General features: G+C 32.3%; 1 protein-coding gene across 2 annotated transcripts in view; it reads right to left on the bottom strand.

The window, feature by feature from the left end:
- Nucleotides 1-23,129, bottom strand: part of LOC129949632 (putative sodium-coupled neutral amino acid transporter 11) — a 123,807-nt gene that overhangs the window by 46,107 nt on the left and 54,571 nt on the right. For both annotated transcript variants that reach the window (XM_056061203.1, XM_056061204.1), the window contains exons 4-5: nt 12,218-12,403; nt 6,687-6,801 (exon numbers count right to left, since the gene is read on the bottom strand). In XM_056061203.1, coding sequence (XP_055917178.1) covers nt 6,687-6,801; nt 12,218-12,403 — 301 coding nt within the window. The remainder of the gene's footprint in view (nt 1-6,686; nt 6,802-12,217; nt 12,404-23,129) is intronic.

The following is a 23,129-nucleotide window of genomic DNA, read 5'->3' as shown; positions in this document are numbered from 1 at the left end:
TAAATAAATAAATAAATAGAAATAAATAAATAAATAAATAAATAAATAGAAATAAATAAATAAATGAAAAAAATAATTAAACACGAATGAACGATTTTAATAAATAATGAACAAGTGAACAAATAAATACAGAGATTAATAAATAAATATTTTAATAAATTAAAAACCATTAATTAATTTACCTAAACAAACAAATAAATAACAAGAAACAAATAGAGAAAACAAAATCAGTATATAAATAAATAATAATTAATTAGATAAATGTAACATTCATTCATTAATAAATAAATCAAAAGAAAACAAAAATTTACTAACACCTTAAGCAGCTAAGTTTGAGATTAAATTGTTACCCGAACAATTACACGATAAGATATAACGGTCTTGTAACTTCGAAATTCTTACAGGAACCTCATCAATATTTGCTATTCTATGAAGCTCTTTTGTAGAAAAGTACCAGGGCAGATTAAGCATAATTTTTAATATTTTATTTTGCATTATTTGTAATTTTTGTATATGAGTTTTGGCACATTTTCCCCAGACAGGGGAACCATAGAAAATTATACTTTGGAAAATGGACTTAAATATCATTAGTTTGTTTTCTGCACTCATCTTAGACTTGCTATTTATAAAAGGATAAAGTGTTTTTATCACAATATTCAGCTTATTTAATGTTTGCTGAATGTGCAAGTTAAACGTCAATGTTTTATCCAGGTGTACCCCAAGATACTTAGCACTTGACTTCCACTCAATTTGCTCTCCGTTCAATTGAAGGTTATTGTATGGCAGTAAACAAGGTTTCCTTTTTTTCGTAACTTTTTTAACTGATACACATAATTCTTTTAATTTAAAATTTAATTCAATACATTATTATTCTGACATAAATTTTAGTGAAATTCATTTTAAAGAGATTTGTATTAACGAAACAGGCACCGTTGCCAATAGTGTCTTGGATAAGGATTCACAGGTTCAATCACTTTTAACTTTAGCTGGGTTTTTTTTTTCGAATCAGACACCTGTGCTGCCTCTTATTCATTATTATATAGCCTTTTTGTTAAATCGTTTTCTTGTGTTCCTCACAAGAATTCTTTAATTCACGAATCCAAGATATGTCTGTTTAAAGAAATTAATAGAAATGATTAATGATGAGGCATTTACCCCCATGTCCTTAAACTTAAACAATTTCACAGCTGACAAGAAAACAACGTGTTCTTGTTTAAGTCTTACTTAGAGCTTTTACTTGTTCTAAATGTAAAGTGTTTTTCAATAAGAGCTTGACAACTTTTTTTTTTAATCAAACGCAAACTATTAGAGATATTTGAAAAACTTATATTCTTGGCGTAATGACGCCTTCCATTCACAGTAACGTGACGATCTTTATCGTCAAAGAAAAAATTTGGCTCAATAATTCAGCTGTCATGCAAACCTCATCAAACAGCAAATGAAGTAAATGTGGATTTTCACTTACCTAATAATGCATACTTTGCTTATTGACGAACTCATTGAGATAAAAATGAACTTCGTCACTTTAAACAAGCCGAAAACCTACATCGAAAACTCAAGTTTTTCCCTACCTCAAGTTTCCGTAAACCACAAGTTTTATATAAAACCTGTCGAAAACTAGTAGCAATTCAAAGTTGAACTGAACAAACAAACCTTTCGAAACATTCAGTGCTCAGAATAATGTAAACAATACATCTGATGGCTGCTGTCAAAACAAATACTTCATATCGAAATAAATTTGGTCGCGGTAACTAATATTATTTATACAATATCCTTACAAAATAAGAATTATTGATTTTTTTATATGGAAGAGAAAAAAAGGAAACTTTTGGGTAGCTGCGCGACAGCAAAAAAACGGCGAGAACAAAAGCCCGATGACTATATGCGGCCCTGGCCGTTCTTTTATGATCGTCCAGAGTTTCAAACGCTCTTTGTTAAGCGAGGAACCGGAATTCACTATTGCTACTGGAGTGACGACCCCAAGGACGAGGAAGACTTGCTCATAGTTCGTAATAACGATTCCAAGGGATGCGTCTTCGAACTCTTCGCCACAAATATGTTCGACGCTTTCGCTTACTACCTGGAGAAAGACTTTCCGGTAACTCCGTTCAATTACAAGGGTTTGGGAGATATGAGAAAGGCGATAAGTTCATTTGTGGAGGAAAATCTCTGGTGAAGGCTTTGTCGCAGAGGGCTAGGAAAATTTGCGCCAAAACATTTCACAATGTGGGAATCGTTGTTCCAGTAAATAAAACAACAACAGTGGACATCAAGAAGATCCTCAGTTCTTTGGACAAGCCAGGCGAGTCCTCAAAGGAAGAATCCAAAGAGACAGTCCTAGAGAAATTGAAGCCCATCATAACAGCTTCAGTGATTGCTCTGGATAAGTGTCATTTTTGTACGAATCTGGAACTAGGAATTGACATTTGCTGCTCCGGTGATAAGGACCTACACGAAATCGTTCTTCGAGACGAGCTAGTGTGACGGTCTTATCTGCGCTGATATGCCGGTTTATCTCACCACAGGAAATGATTATCGACTTAAGGGTGTCGACGGCAAAGACAAATCCTTAGGAGAATATTTGCACTTCAAGTATTTGCAAAAAATTATTCACTGTGTGAAAGGAAGTACTTGGATATTTTCATTTTATACGCATCCAAGACGGTGGGTGGGGATGTACTTGGAGTTTTCTTGTATGTTCGTATCGAACCTATAAGACAAAACCAGCTAGCAATTAGGTGTAGCTACTATTAAGAGTATGTTTTTGATTTAAGAATGTTGGTAAGCGAAATATAAGTAATCAATCCAAATATTACTGTCTAACTTTACAAAGGGTTGATTGCAAATATTTCTTCGATCATTATGACACGATGCATGGTGCGAGACGATGACTGTGTACAGGACAGACATTATAAAAGTTTAACTCCTCGTGACATTTCCTTGCACATTTAAACGTGATGTGTACCTATGCAAAATCCAATGTCTTATTCATAACATTCGCCACCCATCTATCATATACTTGCATAAGAACTACATACATACATACATCTGCCTTCATCCTACGACCAAACAAAGTGGGATTTACATATTGCTCCAACAACGACGACGATCAACGAGCGACGCCAACGTCAAGGATAAAAGCAAAAAAACGGCAGCTAAAAATAGTTTTTGGCCGCCCTTAATCTCCATTTTATATTCATGCAATACGAGGCAGTATCTACGAGGACTATAGTTTTCCGGGTTGAGGTTAAGCGCCATTGCAAACTGTTAATGTAAATCAGTAACTATTGCAGGTATATTTAGGTATTTAAAAAAAAAGTAAAAACAAATGTGTAAAGTTGAAACAATTTACACAGGGTTGACGTAAGTTAGATGATATGATGAAATCAGAGAGACTATTGATGATGGCTTGTTGAAGAAGAACTGCCTTATAATGGTTACTTTAAAAGCGAGTCAGGTTGGTACGGTACTCAGACCTACATTCAGTTCAAAAATTGCGCAATCATTTTAAAAGGGCATCGTCACGATAGGGTTTTGTTTTCACCAAGACTAAATAACCTTGGATGCACAAACCTGCATACTACTATATTTTGATCAATTCCGTCAAAGAAAAAAAAAAGACTAGGACGTCACCCACACTGACTATCCATTGGTTGCCTTCTAAATGATTATTTTTTTGAGGTAAGCAAAATTATTATTAAACTTCAAAAAGCATGCAATCGATAATTTTATTATTGTTGAAGCTGTTTTTCATCGAGATAATCATTAGTATTAATTTAGTGTTATTATTATCTTTTATAAATAACACTGGTCGACAAAATTACTATTTTTCTGTTTCACAAACAAAAGAATACTTTTTTTTGAGGAATAACATGTCACAAATACGAATCACGCTTTTAAATTTTTCTAACACATCAGGTTTAAAAATAAGAGCATTTAAATATGCTAAAAGCAACAAGATACAAATCAAAATATCTCTTAACAATACACATGATGATTTCTAAATGTACATATCTTTCTCTTTTTAGATACAGTTAAAAGGACTTTAGTTTCTTATTTTATGGAAATTCTCCCGAGTTATGAGTCTTTATCAAAATGTATATGAAGTTTTGTCAAAAACTTTGATTTGGCAATACGTATATTGGGCTTACTATTTAGTGCTGATTTCGAATCCAAACTCTAATTTAAACTATATGCTCAAGTTTTAAAAATATACCCGTTTTCAATATAATTCAAAAACTTGATTAAAAAGAATTGTTTACACAACACATTTGTTACAAAAACCACACATACTTTCAAATAGTTTTTCCTTTTTAGCATCTTAATTTAGGGTTTATAGAGGGATGTGTTATTGTACATGTGGTCAAGACTTCAAAATAACTCTTTTCGTCCTCCATTTATCAAAAGCTATCAAAGGTAGATTTGATTAGTCCCAAATATCTCACGAAACAAATAATAATATCAACTTCAATTTAATTTAAGTTTTCACAAACTGACGTCAAATACAATTTTAAAAATAGCTGGGATGCGACCCAGTTGTTAGTTGCAATATTCTTAAAAATTTTAAAATTACCAACAATATTTTTCATGTAAAGAAATAGTTAAGTTTGAAAATCTGGTTTTGTTGAATAGATTTTTAGTTAAAAACAAATTTTTACCAATTTGAGTAGCATTTCTTAAATTTTTACAAATTGGATGAATAAAATTTATTTTAGAGGTATCAAGAACCGAACATCAATTTTTACCAAATTAGCGTACTATTTCTTGTTCGATTTTTATAAAATAAACTATTGAAAACCGAAAACAATATTTTCTGTGAAATAAAATAAGTTTGAAAACAATATTTTTAAACTTCAAAAAGCTATTTGGGTCGAAATAAGTTTTTACCAAATTTTAGTGCTGCCTTTTTTTAATGATTGTTGACCACAATATATTTTAAAAGATAAAAGTAGTTTAAATCAAAATCTCAAAGTTTTGAACAGATATTTGAGCCAAAAATCAATTTTTACCAACTTTTATTAATTTTTTTGTTTGGGTTTTCATTTTTTGGCAAAAAACTGTCAATTCGAATTTTCTCAAAATTTTTCAGAATGTTGAAAATTTCTTAAAAGTTAAAATCAGCTAGAAGCCATAATCTCAAATTTTTGAAAAGATATTTGAGTCGAAATCCATTTTTACCAACTTTTGTTAAATTTTTTTTAGGTTTTCATTTTTGTAACAAAAATCTGTTAATTAGATTTTTCTCAAAATCTAACTGAATGTTGGAAACAATGTTTCTTATAAGATAAAATAAGTTTGAAGCCATAATCTCAAGATTTTGAAAAGATATTTCAGTCGAAATTCAATTTTTACCAACTTTGAGTAATGTTTTTTTAGGTTTTTATTTTTTATGAAAAAAAACTGTCAGTTCGATTTTTCACAAAATCTAACTAGATTTTGAAAATATTATTTTTCGTTGCACAAAATTGTTTTGGAGATAAAATCATTCTGTATTCGTAAAATTTTGTTTAAGTTTATTTGATTTATAAAAAAAAAACATTAATTGGATTTTTTTTTAAATATATTTGTTTGTTATCACGTTGCAATATTTTATGTGAAATTTAATTCAAGTCTCTAGCGTAAAATTCTGTTTAAGTTTATTTCATTTATAAAAAAAACATTAATTGGATTTTTTCAAAAAATATATTTGTTTGTTATCACGTTGCAATATTTTATATGAAATTTAATTCAAGTATCTAGCGTTTTTGGTTCGTGAGATATTTAGGGTTAACCAAAATGTTCACCTTTTTTTAAACTGCTATGGTAAAAAAAACCACTCACGCAATTTTCTTGAGAGCCCTTTCTGCATTTTTCTACCTTATTATCTATTTAACAAAATTTATAATATCTCTTCTTGTTCTAGAGCTATGAACGACGCAAATACGTCGCGAACGTACGGACGTACGAAAGTACGCACACACGCACGTACAGACATCTTTCTAAAAATATTTTTTTTCGACTTTAGGGACCTTGAAATGTCGAGGAACGTCAAAATTTTCAATTTGACAAATCGGATGAATTACAATAACTTCCTATGGGAAGTTAAAAAGTAACCAACAATTATTAGTAAAAGCCAAAAAAAAAAATACTGCAGCTCGAGTAAGAATTATTAAAAATTGATTTATGAATCTAAAGCTTTGAAAACTAAGAAATTTATTGAAATCAGACAAAATGTTATTCATTTTTTTCGTAATCTATTGTATTCTTATTCGTTCATCTTCCGGTTATCTTGAGTGAAAGCACGCCAACCTACAACTTTAATTGCATACTTTTTGAAGATCTTTAAATGACAATTTAAAGGGCTATTGGTGACCCTTTATTATTTACAGAAGAACGACAATGGGTGGTTGTCAGTTGCATCGCACTCTAATTTTTGAAATATCTTCTTAAAAGATTTTTTCAACTTTAGTAAATAACTTTGCATCGCAGTCACATACACAAACAATTCTCCATTCAATAAATTTATCTGCTTCAAGTTAATGTCCTGAATGAAAATATCTTACCTTCATTTGTGCATCCATAGAGATACAATTTGAAACATTTATTTTTCCCATACCAATACCATTCCCTACACCATCCATTTTATAGATTTCCCATCTTATTTAAAACACTCCAAATATTTCAAGCAAGTCATATAAATAATTTACCTAGAAAAGGATACATAAACTGCAGTAAAGACAGCAAATAGTATCCGTATTTTCCATAGGCTGCTTCCATTATTCCAGGATAGCTAAATCGCCCGCAAATGTGGCCACATCTAACCTATGAAAAGAAAACAAAGTAAAATGAAATGTAAAAAGTTGAATCAAACAAGAAATTAACGTAAAATCAAAAATTTCTATAAAAAAAATATTTAAAAATTTTTATAATGCTCATCTAAATTGATATTAACAATCACTGATTATTTAAATTTAATCATGGGTATGAAACAAGAGTTTTGAATGCCAGTGAATTTTGCTTTCATTTTGCTTAGATACACAGGCACAGTAATGCATCCATTTTCTGCACTTCCTGTTACAAGACACATATGGACTGGCTGAACAGGATGTTGTATAATATTGCCAACTGAGTTTGTAGAAAAAAGAAAACAAATTCAAAAACAGACAACAAAACAGAAAGAGGTTTCCAACAAAGTAATCGAAAATTTCAAAACATATATACCTACCTTAAAAATTATCCTTGGTAAGCCCAGGCATTCGCAAAGCGAAGGGAGTGTGGAAAAGGCGAATCAGGATATCGAAAATATGCTAGCCACTTGACAAGACAATAGTAAATTCACATTGGAGCGAGGTAATAAGGTTTGAAAAACAGGACCTTACACGCTGGCATCAAGCAAAGTGCTTAGGAAGCCCTTTTTGCATGTAAAATTAAGGTAGGTCTACAGTTATTACATGATTTCACGCAAAACATCGAAACTGAAGAGGATTTAGAGAAAATCATTGAAAACCCTCAACAGAATGGTAAACAAGATCCCAAATATGACAGAATTAATCTCAGTCTGTAATAATTTAGATCAGTGTGAAACCAGCACAGTAAATTCAGCCAGTGCATATTTTGTTCTGTAGCAAAAGATGCAACGAAAATATAAGGGTCCAAACTACTTTGTTTATTGTGTTCAAAAAATTTAGTAGTTCAAAAAAATCCTCATTCTGCTAAGCAAAACCTGCAACAACAAGCAGAAAAAATGTTAAAAACAAGGGACAAGTTTCCTTCTGTGTCCTTAGGATGTTCTGTAAGGGTTTCCGTACCAGAAGTCGATTGGGGACGTGGTGACGAAGCCCGAAAAATTATAAATGTAACCAATAAAACAGTTAACGAGTTTTATCAGATTGGTACAAAGAATGGAATCATAAAACAATTGTATTCTAGATGTGAATTCAGGTTGTGCCCAAGAGGTATTCTCAATACCAAAGAAGTACCTAGTACCGAAATTTCCATACGCACAGTTGCGAATATGCAATCAACGGACTGGACAAGGATTCAAAAATGTTTTTGCAAAATAAAAATTAAAATGAATAAGTTCTATCATTTAAAAATAAAGTAATACAAAATTAAGAAAAAATCTTTTTATTTCATTTTTTGTTGGTATGTTTTATTTTTCCAGATTTTTGATATATATAATATTAATTTAACACATTTCCTAGGGTTGTTGAGCACTTGCATACAATTCATACGAAATGTATAAATCTGCTAGGAAATATGTGTTTTAAAAAATCTTTTTCAAATCTTTTTTACATTTTCTAAATAGACTCGGCACTGTATAAGATTCCTACGAATTGTATATAATTCCTAGGTTTCATACACTTCCGGTAACATGGACACAAAATAAAGATTAAGGTTGAGATATCATATACAGGTATATAAATGCTTCACAACTACCAATTATATCTTCTAAGGTATGGGATAAATTTTGAAGGTAAAACATTTGTTGCTTATTCTTTCAAATTCAAGCAATACCATTTATTTAGACTCCTTTTTTACATGGTGCTGAAGAACAATAAAAATCTGAAGTTTAAATGAACATCATTGAAGAAATAACAGGTCCAGAAAGCTTTTATTGCAAAACAGCGAACTGCGACTGAAAAATGCCCACCATTTTTGGAGTGAATTTAAACCATTTCAATACGTTTTTAAAGGGAGTTTCCATTTTTAGAAATAGTGTAGCCAAATACCAAAAGATGTAAGATTCAATAATGACAACAACAATTAGTGTTTTATTTTCTCCATCAGTATGTCTAAAAAGGCCCACAGACACAAAAAGTGCCAATTAAATATTAAGATAGAATCTGATCTTTTTAATAAACATTTCTGGAGTATTTTTCGCAGCATCAATTGCAGATTATTTGTAGAATGACGAATTTCAAATTCCTTTTGTCATGCTCAAAGAAGTAAGAAGCATTCGTCAACATACGTTACCTAAAACCAATCATCAGGGTACGATCTTATTACTATTCAGGATTCATTCTTATACCTAAATAAGGTAAGCAACGAAAAGAAGTAAAATCTTACAGACTTGCTACTGAAAAGGCTTGAAGCAGAATAATAGAAAAAGCACGACTAACTCTGAATCATAACTTTGGATTAAGAAATAAACATTATATGATAGACCAAGTAATCAAATTGCATAGGTGGTGGAAAAGCACAATTCTCGGTTATGTTTTGCTCAAGATTTTAACAAGGTTTTTACTTTGGACTTCAGTAAAACCTTGAAAGGGACCTTATAAAGCAGTACTAAAAAATACGTAAAGCTTATTTTCCGATCCGAATCCTTACAGTACAGTACGACAAACATTACTTTGTACCAAAGAAAAAGGAATCTGATGTACTGAAAAGAATATAGAAGGGATAGTTCATTGAGTACCAGCTGACCTTCTTTGAAGTACAAAAGAATGTATCGGTTAGTAGGAAATAATTTTGACATATCTATCCCGAGTAAACTAATATTATGTAAGAAAATACTGAAACCCGTATGTAATTTTGTCATCTAACTATTGAGCTGTACTCCAGAAAACAACTACTGATGATGTTGTCTCAAAAATTCCAATCAAAGTTTTTCGTGGAATAATACATTTCTCTTGGAAAACAGTGTAACCCGGATAAGTACCTATATCGCATAAGTTCCTAACCCACATAAGTACCTGTATTTTTTTAGAACCAACAGTTTAAGGTTGTTTCAATATAGAACTCATCTAATAAGTACCTATCGCTTAACTACTATCCCCGCTTAATTGAATTTTATTTTGTATACTTAAATTGAAATTTACCTAAAAAAAAATTCTTTTAAATACACAATTGAAATCAGCAGAAAAAGACAAAATCTTCTTTCATCTAGCGCTTCCTTGTGCTTCATGCTTTCAAATTTAAATATTAAAAAGTAATAATCTTAATCTACTACAATGGGGGAGACTAACTAGGTAGCTGTCAATGTCAAAATTTGAACTGTCAAAGTAATTTTGTTTTGTCGTTAAGTTTAAACTGTAAGTTTGTTTACATTTTCATTAAAAATTTTATTCATAAGAATTGTGCAAAATTCCTGGAAAGGGCCGAAAATTGACTGAACTTTCAATTAAACATAACCTACAAATAATCCGCTTGGTTGAAAGCAAAACAAAATCAAGAAAAGAAATTGCTGAACAATTTACATGCGATGCACAAACAAACCAAAACTCTAAACGAAAATGTTTGCGAAAGAGTTCTAATGAAAAAGTAGAGAAAGCCTTACTAAATGGTTTGATCAAATGCGATCTCAAAATTCTATAATCAGTGGAATTAACAAGGCTTAAGAGTTTGCTGTTAAATTAAATGAAGACCTTGAGCCAACAAAAGGCTGACTTTGGCGCTGGAAGCGAAGAAGAGACGCAGATGTTTCAGGGGCTGATCTATATCACCAAAAAGTTTTGCCAAGTCTAATTTCCATGTACGAAAATATGAAGATCTTTAATGCAGACGAAAGTGGCCTTTGTTTCAAAGCCTTACCAGATGGTACTTTAACAAAAAAGGGTAACACTTCTACAGGTGGAAAAATTGATAAAAAAGACGACTCACTCTTTATTTTCTCTGCAATGTCGATGACATTCAAACAATTCTTACCAGCAAACAGCACTTTGATCTTGCAGCCACTCGATCAAGGCATAATTCACTGCTTTAAGGCCTATTTACGTCCAATAATAGTCCGAAAACAATTGCTGGCAATCAAGGATGGCTTGACAATAAAACAATTTTTAAAAATCAATCACAATTCTTAACGCCTTCATAAACGTCAAACGAGCTTGGTGGCTTGTTAAACGTGATGCCATATCAAATTGTTTTCGAAAGGTAAGTCTTATGTTTAGAGATTAGCTAAATTAGTCATATTATTTTGTATAGAATGTTGTTATTATGATTTCATCTTATTTTCTTCTAGACTGGATTCCATTTGATTCACCAGTTAGATTCTGCTGAAGACAGTGGAGTCAGTGAATATATTATTTATATGGGACGTTCCAATAAATCCAACTATTTTTGAAGACTATGTCCAGAGCGATGACAATATCCTGTGTTATGGAGTTTTATCAGAATAGTAAATAATAGCGGAAATAAATAATGAAGTTCAAGAAGAAGATGAGGAAGATGTTGAAAATAATGAAGAAAATTAAGAGCCGCCCAGCTTCACCGAAACTTTAAAAGCGCTGACGATCTTGAGAAGATTTTTGAGCATAACAACACGGATGATAATGAAATCGAGCGTATTGAAAAAAAATGCTTAAAATCAGATTCCATAACGCAACACAAACCAAAATAACTGATTACTTTACTTCTTTAATACAAAGTTCGGTTTTTAATAAGTTTTCAATACCAGTCAATTGATGTTTTTAATGTATTTTTCTATTTCTTAAATAAAATTAAATATTTTTTGGTTTAATTTTTTTTTTTATTTTTGTAAATACAGAGATAAGTGCTTATGTGCACTCTTAAAGCTAGGCATTTATGGTCAGGCACTTATCATGGCCTTCAAACTGAAATGGTTACAAGAATAGTTAAGAAACACGCTCTATCATATAATCAGCTACTGCAAAGTAATACACACTCCGAAATAGAGACCGTATTAAATGCACCAGACAATATTCGGAAATTAAGAAGAGCCATATAAGCAGATAATCCATATAAGCAGATTATCTTGAAGCTTTGGGAAAATACAATAACTAAAATTCCCACCAAAGTTAATAATTATAAATAAAGAAAGAAAAAAATCTTTTGTCGATATTTCATAAATTGGTCCTGATTAACTTATGGTTTTAGTGAATGTGTTTTGAATGATATTTCTTTGCTTACACTTCCCTTATCTTTAAAAACTTTTCATAGAATGCCAAAAAAACAAAAATAAAATAAAAACCTTTACAATAATTGCGTCAAGTTTATATAAACTTAATTTTTTCTACAAGAAAAAATTATTGACTAAAACAGAACTATGCATTATATGTAAAAATAATAGTAATGAAGTGGTTGGCAAGCTTCGCAATCAAAGCGTATTCATTTACCCATTCTCAGCTTCCTCCCCTATCACATCACATCGCAAAGGGTAACAAGATACAATTATCCTTACGCAGGGTGTAGATTGTGTAGTGATGCTTAATGCTTATACAATTTATCATCATGAGCTAAGCAGTATACCACACTCTCATCCATAAATGATACTCACCATAAGGATCAACGAGTAGTCAGTTATGCAGGCTACAAGGATAAGTAGCAACAGCCCTAGGCCGAATCCAGCTCTATGAAAGGCATATGGTATACCGATAACACCACTGCCAACGATGGAGTTGATGTAATTGAATGATGCTTGTGGCAAAGATGACAGACTATCTGATTCTTTGTGTTGTTCCTCCTGAAATAAAAATAAAAACATACACAATCAGATGATGTACGAGTATTATAATATTTATACATAAACTAAATATAAATAAAACTTAGCCACAGACAATGAAAATGATACAGAAAAATTACGATTAATTCATACCTAGGAAAAAGTGCAACAGTCATGGGTCGTAAATTGAAAGAATAGGTCAAGCAGTAAGAAACTTAAATTTTAGTGCAGAATAACCAACCAAAAGTTTCAACTGTATACTACCTCCTCGTAAAGCCCTTCAAAACTACTTAAGTCGCAGCAGAAAAGGGATCGTAAACTTTCTTAATTAAAATCTCAGGTACCTAGGTAGTCTGCATGCTCGAATCCATTGAAGAGTGGCGATAAATAAAATATGAGAAATGAAATGACTTCCCTTCGCCAAGCGGAAAGATTTAATAATAAAATTTTTATTTTTCAACATTATTATTGTTTTCTCCTTTTTGATTTAATTTTACTTATTACCAGAATGGCTGTAAATATGGTCGAAGATTAAAATAAATAACTGGAATAAAAAGTTCAATTATAAAGATATGTAACTTTCACCTTTTGAAAACATTTCTGGCATGTTTTTTGTGGTACATTAATAAAACATATATATAATACACGCGGTCTTAAAAACATACGTCCAAGAAAAGATATCTTAGGGATATATTTATTCATAAAATTGAGATAAGATTCATTATAAAAATCGCAGCTCATAGTAAAAAATGATCGAATTGTAGTGTTATAACCACAGCATAAAATGGAAGAAACTCGATCAGAGGAAAATTTCCAATTCCAAAATTAGAAAACTCTAAAAAATTGTGTAGTCGTAGTTTTGCAGGTCAAGAGGTTGAAAGAAAATGGTTAGGAGTCAGCTTTCATCATCAGCTAAATACAGCGACACAATTGTTAAAAACCTTGTGTTTACAAAGTTTTCAACCTCAATAAGAGCATATCGCAAGCTTTCGTCTCCTATACTTGGTCCCAGTTTTCCCATGTGCTTCCCATGTGTTAAATTTCCACTTTAATTCTGCAGTCATGAACTCATTAGCAATCTCACACAAGTCAACATTTTCCAGCTCTTCTGTAAGCACTTTTCCCACGTCTCGAACATTTTTTTAACTGTCACTATATGTATGTATATTTTTAACAGTTTCCCACGATAAAGCATGAAGTAGTGTGTTGTTAAGTTAAGATTTTTCTCTATAGGTATCACCCGAGTTTTAAGGCAAGTGAATAGGGCACCCCATATTTTATCTATCAATCTTTCAAATCGAAAGTGAAATGCTCTTAGCCTTGCTCGTAACAATTTAATTTTTAAAAATTGAACTTTTTTTCGAAGTTCATAAAATAATAAAAACTCGGGTGTATATGATTTTTAACTTCAAAATATGTAAATAAAAAAGAAAGAACACCATTATATTTCTGGGTCTTTTAGGGTGACTCATAAGAAAAAGACAACGCCGTTAAATAAAGCACAGTTAAATTAGCCAACATTCAAGAATTGCATTATTTCAAATGTTTTAAGTGAAATAAAACTAATTTTTAACAGTTGGTCTTATAACACTTGAACAAAGTAAATTATAGCCAAATTGGATTTATTACACTTTCAACAGTATGGTTGGCCGTGAAATAAGGCCAAATTTCAAGAATTAGCCTTATTTCACTTTTGTAAAGTGTAATAAAAAAAACTTTCAAAATATTTGTCTTATTACACTTTAACAAAATGAAATGAGGCAAATTGGTTTTATTTCACTTTTAAAAACGCTTTTCATGCACTCAACCTCGCACCTTAACCAAATCCTATAATGTGCCCAAACGGGGGCATTGTAAAAATAAGTTGGTGTTAATTCTTACAATAGTTTGGCCGTATTTCACTTTATCACAGTACATATGACCATACATATGACCAACTGTTGAAAGTTTGATTTATTTCAATTTTGTGATGTGGTTTAAGGCCAATTTTTGAGAGTCAGTCTTATTTCACGGCACCGAAAAACACACCTCAGAAAAGAATTAGTTTTTACTTCTTCACGTATTTGGATTTAATGCTACTTGGTTTATAATCTAGGTCTGATTCGGATCAGATCACCCTCCATCTAAAAAACACTTAAAGTTAATAAGTCTGCGGATCTTTGTTCAATTTGTTTAAATATAATATACGAGTATTTTATCGTGAATATAACTTACTCTCACACAAATTAATAATTACGTTGAGGTTTACAACACACCACTAACCAAATGAATATAATATCAATGCTAGCAATAATTATAGACAAAGAGATTATAAATAAACAATTTGATAGCCTTAGGAATTGGAATTTTAGATAGACTTGCCATGACTTCGAATGCTAAATCCTCTTAATATTTACACCTAAACATCTCTCTAAAAAGTATGGGGACTCAGCTCAGCTCGCATCTAGTTGGTGCTCAAGGGCATTGATTTTCTTATTCTCCTGACTTTTATAGCCTTGTTGATAGTGATTTTTCGCTTTTGCTTCATACTTTCTTTCCGCATATCTAAAAAATACGAAGGGAAAAAGAACACACGCCCAAATGGCGAATATACGGATGTCAGAGAATAAGGATATCCGCCCAGAATTCGATGCATAATACTTCATTCAAATGGTCTAGGATGTGAGCATTTGGGATTCAGCATTTGTCTACTGCAAACAATTCACCATAGACGATGTGATACATTTTGTCTTCATTTCTTTCTTTTGGATTTCCAGTCGTCCGTTTCCGGGCATGATGGTGTCCTTTTGAATAATTTATTTTGGAAGAAATTGTAAGCACATATACTCAAACAAAGTGCAAAAATAACTGTGTATTATATATATTAAAAGAATAGAGGATATACCATGGTACGTAACATCATAACTTAATTTAGTATACTTGTCCAGCGTTGTTGAGCGGGAGTTGTCCGTTGAATGTTAATATAAACTTTTAGTTATGTGATGGTTTTATTTGGAGAGCTGTATTTTTTAAATTGTTTTTTTTTTGTGTATACCATATGCATGTACTTAAATTTTAGGTACAATTTTGAAAGAGTAAGTATGTTTTTAGTGTAAGTACATACATAATATTGGTATTTTGAAACGCAGTTAGTTATTCGACAAATATAATTTGAAAATAATTTTCGGGTATTTAAAGATTTAAATATACCTACTTTAAGATACTTACAGCCATATTATTGAATCATTTTAAAACTACATAGTGTTTGCTTAAAAATAGTTTAATAACGCTCATATATTTGTGTGTCATCAATAATTACTTGACCACTTTTTTTTTAAATAAAAAGCAAGCTATTTTAGATATCTCAAAAAATGTACGACCGTTTTTAAGTACAATCAAAATATTTATAAATTTAACTCAACTTTGTTCATATGGCTACCGTCGTGTCGTTCGGCACCTTTTACGTTTTACCCAATTTTTGAATAATCGGCCATACATTTATTTGCTATATTTAGTTAAAAAAAAATGTTGGCTCTGAGTTCTTCCAGCGGTGATCGCACTTTGGCATGTATCAAAGACTTAACGTAGCCAAAATGAAAATAGTCTAGAGTCCAACGAAGTGGCCAATCGACTGGCCCTTTTGTTGAGATAACACGCTCATCAAACTTACTAAAAATATAGCTCAATAACGTCGGCAGCTGGAAAACCGTAGCAACCAATGTTTTGTTTCGGACGAAGTGCAGATTCATGAATTGCTCATTGATGAATCAAAAATGAGATTGGTCAACGCTCTTAAAGTGTACTTCTTTATAGGTACAGCACTTGGAAGGTTACTTAAGCTATAACAAGAAAGCTGCTAACCTTCCTGAATAGATGTCTTTGTAACATCCTAAGGATATTCTAACCAAACCTATAAATTCTATTAAACGAAGGCGTAAGTGGCAATGGATTGGACATACGCTTCTTAAAGGCAACGACAGCATTGCATGGTAAGCAATGCAGTGGAATCCGCTCACACAAGAAGGAAGAAGAACTATACGACCGAGAAGCACATGGCGCAAAACAGTCGAGACGGAATCAGCGTCACTAGGCTCACTAAGTTGCAGGGAGCTGAAACACATCTCCGGAAAACGTGCACGATGGCGAGTTGGCGTAGTAGTATTAGTAGTTCCCAACGGATTTAACAAGTCTGAGGACCTAAGTTAAGTTAAGTTTGTACATTCTATGTAGCCGAACTGGTGCGATGCCTGGTTTGACTTTAGTGACAAAAGTTGGATAGACACTCTGTCAACCAACGATCCCCTCTATGTTCATTTAACTGTACCAAACCTGCCAAGTACAAGTCATCAAAATTCTTAAAACGAAGAGACAAACTTATTCAACGTTTAGAAGAGAAGAATCGAATTCGGAAGAGGCAACATGTCCCATTGAAGATCAAAAGTCAACCAACACAAACTGTACAACTGACTGAGGTCGAACCAACTTTTCGTCTACAAGGCATATCAATTAATTTTCATCATCTAAGTAAAAGTTCGACAAGGAGAGCGTATCGAAAACCCGCTTTTTAAAATCCCGTTTTTAAAAATTCCCAAAAGACAAATTTTATAATTCTGTCTTCTAAAATACCGATTTCTTGAAATGCCGTTTTTTAAAATCCCGCTTATTCAAAATCCCGATCAATTACCATCCCGCTTTTTAAAATCCCGTCAAATCACAACAATTCCGATTTTTTACAAAATACGTGCATTAAACTGAATAACAATAGGAATCAAAGGTTTGAATGTTAAATCACTTGACTTATATAATATAATTACTACAAATTAAACTAATAATAATAATATCATAATTTTGTTTGTTTTTAATATTAATTCTTGCACAAACAAAATGCAGATACAGCCTGCACCAGACCATCTCCGACAACGGATTCAGGCTGATCGATTTAACTGCGGGCGAGACTTTCTGGTAGCTAGTACGCAGTTCACACATCTTAATATCCACAAGGGGACATTGAAATATCCTGATCAATCAACCGTCAACCAGATTGACTACATTGCGATCGACGCACGGCACTTGCCAGTATACAGGATGTCCGAACTTGCTGAGGGGCCAACATTGACTCGGACCACTACCTCGTTGTAGCCAAGGAACGGCTACGGATATCCCGGTCCAAGCCAAAACAAGGAAGTACTGTGAGTAGTTTAGACGTTAGACGGCTACAATCGCAATTATCTAATAATCTCTAAGGGAGTTCTATGCTACCTGCATTAAGCATTGAAAACCAGTAACAACATTGCCTCGCAGCCATCAGGGATACCGTCTCTGAAGTGCTATTTTTCACACGACTACAACAGCGAAACCCCTGGTTTGACGACGCTGCACAGAAGGACCAGAGGTGCTTGCGAGCTCTACGAGCAAAAGAAGACAGAGGAACACCCGCTTCTTAGATGGAAAAAAAAAGCATTAGCGGATCGAGGAGATAGAGGGATATCACAACAGGAATGAGGTGCGTAAATTTTACCAAAAGATAAAACAAATCTCACAAACATCCCAAAGCCTGTGAGGGGAACATCGTAGTAGAACCGCAATCTATGTTGAGAATATGGAAAAACCACTTCTCCAAATTATATAACGGCTATGACGAACCAAATTTCGCCGTAAGGGAGATAGAACCACTCAACCTAGGCGACGCAGATCAACAATCCCACCTACCCGCCCTCGACGAAGTGAAGATAGCTATATCAAAACTGAAGTCAAACAAAGCTACTGGAGCTGACTACATCACTGCTGAGCTATTTAGAGCAGCAGCCGATGACTTGGTAGTTAGCATGCACTAACTCATCTGCGAAATATGGTCGGAGGAAAACATGCCGGATGAGTGGAATCTCAGCATAGTTCACCCGATACATAAAAAAGGAGACCGTCTAAATCACGCCAACTACAGAGGCATCAGTCTCTTTAACATTGCATACAAGATCCTATCTGCCGTATTATGTGAACGTCTGAAGCCGTTCGTCAACAACCTAATAGGTCCTTATCAGTGTGGCTTCAGACCAGTAAAGTCCATTATCGACCAAATATTCGCACTACGGCAAATCTTGGAAAAAACCTAGGGGCTTCAAATCGATACCCACCATCTCTTTATCGATTTTAAAGCAGCGTATGACAGCATCCATAGGGATGAGCTCTACAGAAGATCAAAGCGTGATATAAGTGGACCGTTTTTGAGCATTGCGACGGAAGTGAAGAAGAAGGGTTTAGTGACCAAGTATATGCTGTCATCAAAAAAGGAGATTGGACAACGACGACGTCGACAAAACATAATTTATGGTGCTGAGGCGTGGACCCTCTCAAAGAAAGATGAAAGCGTGTTACGATACTTCGAGAGAAAAATTCTTCGGGTGATTTTTGGTCCTGTATGCATAGATGGAGAATGGAGGATAAGATATAACGACGAACTGTACGGGCTGTACAGCGACGCTGAACTAGTTAACAGAATTAAAGTCCAACGGCTTAGATGGCTAGGTCATGTAGATCGAATGCACATCTAAGCTCCAGACCGGAAAGTCTTTGAATCCAATCCCGAGGGACGGCGCAGTACAGTGAGACCGCTACTCAGGAGGCGCATGGCGCAGGTGGGTGTAGACCTCAACCAAGTTGGCGTGCGAAACTGGATACAGCTAGCTACGGACCAAGCTACCTGTAGCGCTACCTTAAGTAAGTACAAACAAAATGCGTCCTTCAGCAAATCTACCTCTCTATAACGGTCTTTCAACTATCGTTGACTTTGTTTAATTTTAATTTGAGTTTGTTGTTTTGTTTTAAGAGAATACTACTTTACTTTATATTTTTATTTTTTGATCTGTTACATTTGTTAAAAGTTACACTAAAATGAATCCAAAATCGCGCAATTTTTTTTAAATTAAGCAACTAATTTTGATTGCAAAATCGGGATAATAAAAAACGGGATTAAAAAAAGCGGTATTATAAAAGACTGGATTTTAAAATCGTTATTTTAAGAAACGGGAGTATTAAAACCGGGATATCAAACCCAACCCAAGCTTCACAGAGAAGGTGACTATGAGGCCCAACAAAATTTTGTTTCTTAACACCTGCTTGAAAGGTGCATCAAGAACAGGTACGTTGAGCACGGTGCTAACAAAAGTTGTTAAGCTTTGCGGCATTGTTCATCACTTGTCATGAACTTCAACTTAATTATAAAGGTTTTAAGAATTAAAGTTAATCGGATACCAAGAAGAGTTTTAGATGTAGTTATGCAAAGAAAAGGAACAATATTATGCGAAGAATTGGCTTGCCTTGAAACAAATTTTCACTATCATTACTGCAAGGGAGCCACAATAAATGCCAAGGAGAAAATTTTGTGAGAAGTTTGGAATACTACTATAGCAGTCTGAGCGTCAACTTGCAAAAGAGCTCGTTCCTTCCAAATAGGAACTCATTAAAAAAAAATACACGTTTTTCCAAACCAAGAGGAGAATTGCTAAATCTAAATTTTGTTCTACACCGATCATCTACTGTACCTTTGTAATTTGAATACGTGTGTAGATATATTTCATTCATTACAAAATTTGCCTTCAGATACTTTAATAAACACAGCAGGAAAACAGATAAATGCTTGAGAATTGCTGATATAATATGAAATCCTTTCCAACAAACTTTTCCGTATAGAATTGAGAAAGTTCAGAATCGTTTCACAAAATTTTTGTAATAGACAATATTCTGGAATTTTTGTCCAGATTCTCAAGCTCAACAAACATAAGAAAAATTATGGTATTAACTAGTTTCAATTAAATTAGGGAGTTCAACGAAGTAATTAGTCATATTGACATAGGGAGTTCAACGAAGTAATATAGAAACAAATTGAAAAAGGATTTGTAATATTTATTTTTAAGAAATTAGCTATGTATTGTAAATTATTTATTTTTTTGTATATACTTATGTATTTATTCTTTTTTGCATCTGTTGAGCCTGTAGCTCGTATATGAAATAAATATATAAATAAATAAACAAATAAATACTCAATGGCGACCAGGTAAGGGATGATCCTAACAACAATAATCACAACAATTTAGAAAAGTCTTTGTTGAAGAAGATTGGTAGTAATATAAACCAGTACACATTTGTATCACTTAATCTTATTTCTGTTTATGTTATCATGTTTCAAATGTCAGTATGGTAAACGGACGTTAGAAAAAAGTAAAAAAGAATTAATCATGTTAAGAAATAAATAAGCCATTAAAATAATAAACCTAATTAACTAAATCTACAATTTTTCGAAGCGTAAAAGGGTACAGAAACAAATTGTAAAGGTCAAAAAAAGTTCTTTTAGATCTGATTAAATTTAAGTAAAAATATTTCTTAGACCCTTATTGAAAAATGAATGTCGTTTCAATTTTCATCGATGCATACAAAATTAAATTCAAAACCCAACATTTTTGAAATGGAATTATTATTTTGCTCGTGGCTTAAATTTGTTTCCTTCCAATCAATAAAAAGGCAGAGAAGTTTCTTGTTTAAAAGTATAATAACTGTTGTACTAAATTTTTTAGTATTGAAGTGCTTTTAAACTTAAATCCCAATTCTATACACAAATCAATAATACTAAAAATAAGAATATAAATTGACGTGCACATAACTGGTGTTGGTAACTAGGTTACTTCCCACCTGAAATATACCTAATCTTTCATTGCATTTGTAGGTATATATATGTGTACATATCAATTACGTCACGAAACTACATACCACCAGAAATCAAGAATACTGACACTTCCCCGAGGAACTCCTCTGAATGAACATTCTAATCAAAGTGAAAACAAGATTGAAAGTAAAAAAAATTATTTCCGGCAATTACGCCACACCACACCGACCGTGATGCAGCCTCAACCACATGAGAGTGAAAAAAAGAAAAGGATTCAAATGCAAAAGAAAAAGGATTTCCGTTTCCCCACTGGTGAATTTAACAGCAGTATAAACGATAAAGAACTATTACATAAACAAATCACAACCCCTCATTGGTTGTAATTAATGGCTTTTTTTCAAATCCCAAATGTTGTAAGAAAAAAAAACTCTACAGAAACTTGGATCAAAATACCAAATACATTTAAATTATAAATTTTATTTTAATTTCAGATTTACTTGTAATTTAAAGTCACAGTTTTAAAATCACAAAGTGTTTAATTTAACTACATAATTATAGACGCAAAACACACTATTCCTAAATTAAATAGCACAAGCAATCATTTTACAGAACTTATTAATATCTTGTATGAAATTTATATTCCCTCCGTCTCGAAAATACAAAAAACAAAATCATCGTTTTCCCATTAATATTTTTCTCCTTAACGCTGGACTAGAAACAGATATGATACAAGTTATGGAAGTGGGTCCAAATATTGTATTTTAAAATAAAATGAGCTCAAAATTCAGCATGATATACAGTGTGTAATATAAGCCCAACTTAAGGTTAACCAAATCTGATCTCTGATGCTTTTCTTCTTCAGAAGTTAATTCCCTCTAAAAAGATCTACCAGCAGTTAATTAATTTGAGTACAACTATTAATAACAGCTTAACAGTTTTTTTTTTCAATCTTTCAAATGTTACCCATTAATGTTTTTTAGAAACATAATAACATAACACAAATTTCCAGTAATCATACTTCTTTCAAAAATTTTATTATACAATATTATAATTTCTAAAGAAAAAAATAAATTTTATGACCCAAATCTTCGATGAAACTGGCGACAAAAAGTCGCGACAACAGTATAACGCCTTCTATACAATACCAAGTAGTGCGTAGAAAAGCTATACATCTCACGTTTCGTTGAAAGTTCAGAAAGAAAATAATGGCAAATTTTAATTTACTTTGAGGATTTGTATAACTGTGATGTCATAATGAATTGGTATAGTCTTGCCAGCAGCCACCCACAAGAGAGCCATTCACTTTAAGTATATTTACTATCCTTAAGGCACCAAAAAGTCTGAAGGAAATTGTTTTTGTTTCTTATTTAAAAAATGTTCTTTTCGTATAAGTGATGCATAAAAGAGTTTAGTGGACTTTGTTGACCAAACAGTAGCTATGTGCATGTATATACTCAAAATCATCTTCTTATCTTTAGGAAAAACTTGTCTTTAAATTTTTGTTATAAAATTACAGACATCAAATAGATAAGGTATACTTCAAAAAAGATATAGAAGTATTTGGCTGCTTAAAAATTACATGATACAAGATACAAGATACAAGATACAAGATACAAGATACAAGATACAAGATACAAGATACAAGATACAAGATACAAGATACAAGATACAAGATACAAGATACAAGATACAAGATACAAGATACAAGATACAAGATACAAGATACAAGATACAAGATACAAGATACAAGATACAAGATACAAGATACAAGATACAAGATACAAGATACAAGATACAAGATACAAGATACAAGATACAAGATACAAGATACAAGATACAAGATACAAGATACAAGATACAAGATACAAGATACAAGATACAAGATACAAGATACAAGATACAAGATACAAGATACAAGATACAAGATACAAGATACAAGATACAAGATACAAGATACAAGATACAAGATACAAGATACAAGATACAAGATACAAGATACAAGATACAAGATACAAGATACAAGATACAAGATACAAGATACAAGATACAAGATACAAGATACAAGATACAAGATACAAGATACAAGATACAAGATACAAGATACAAGATATA

Source organism: Eupeodes corollae, chromosome 3, assembly GCF_945859685.1.
Source record: "Eupeodes corollae chromosome 3, idEupCoro1.1, whole genome shotgun sequence".
NCBI classification, from domain to species: Eukaryota; Metazoa; Arthropoda; class Insecta; order Diptera; family Syrphidae; genus Eupeodes; species Eupeodes corollae.
Note: the sequence above shows the minus strand (reverse complement) of the source record. Positions and strands in the feature narration are given on the sequence as shown.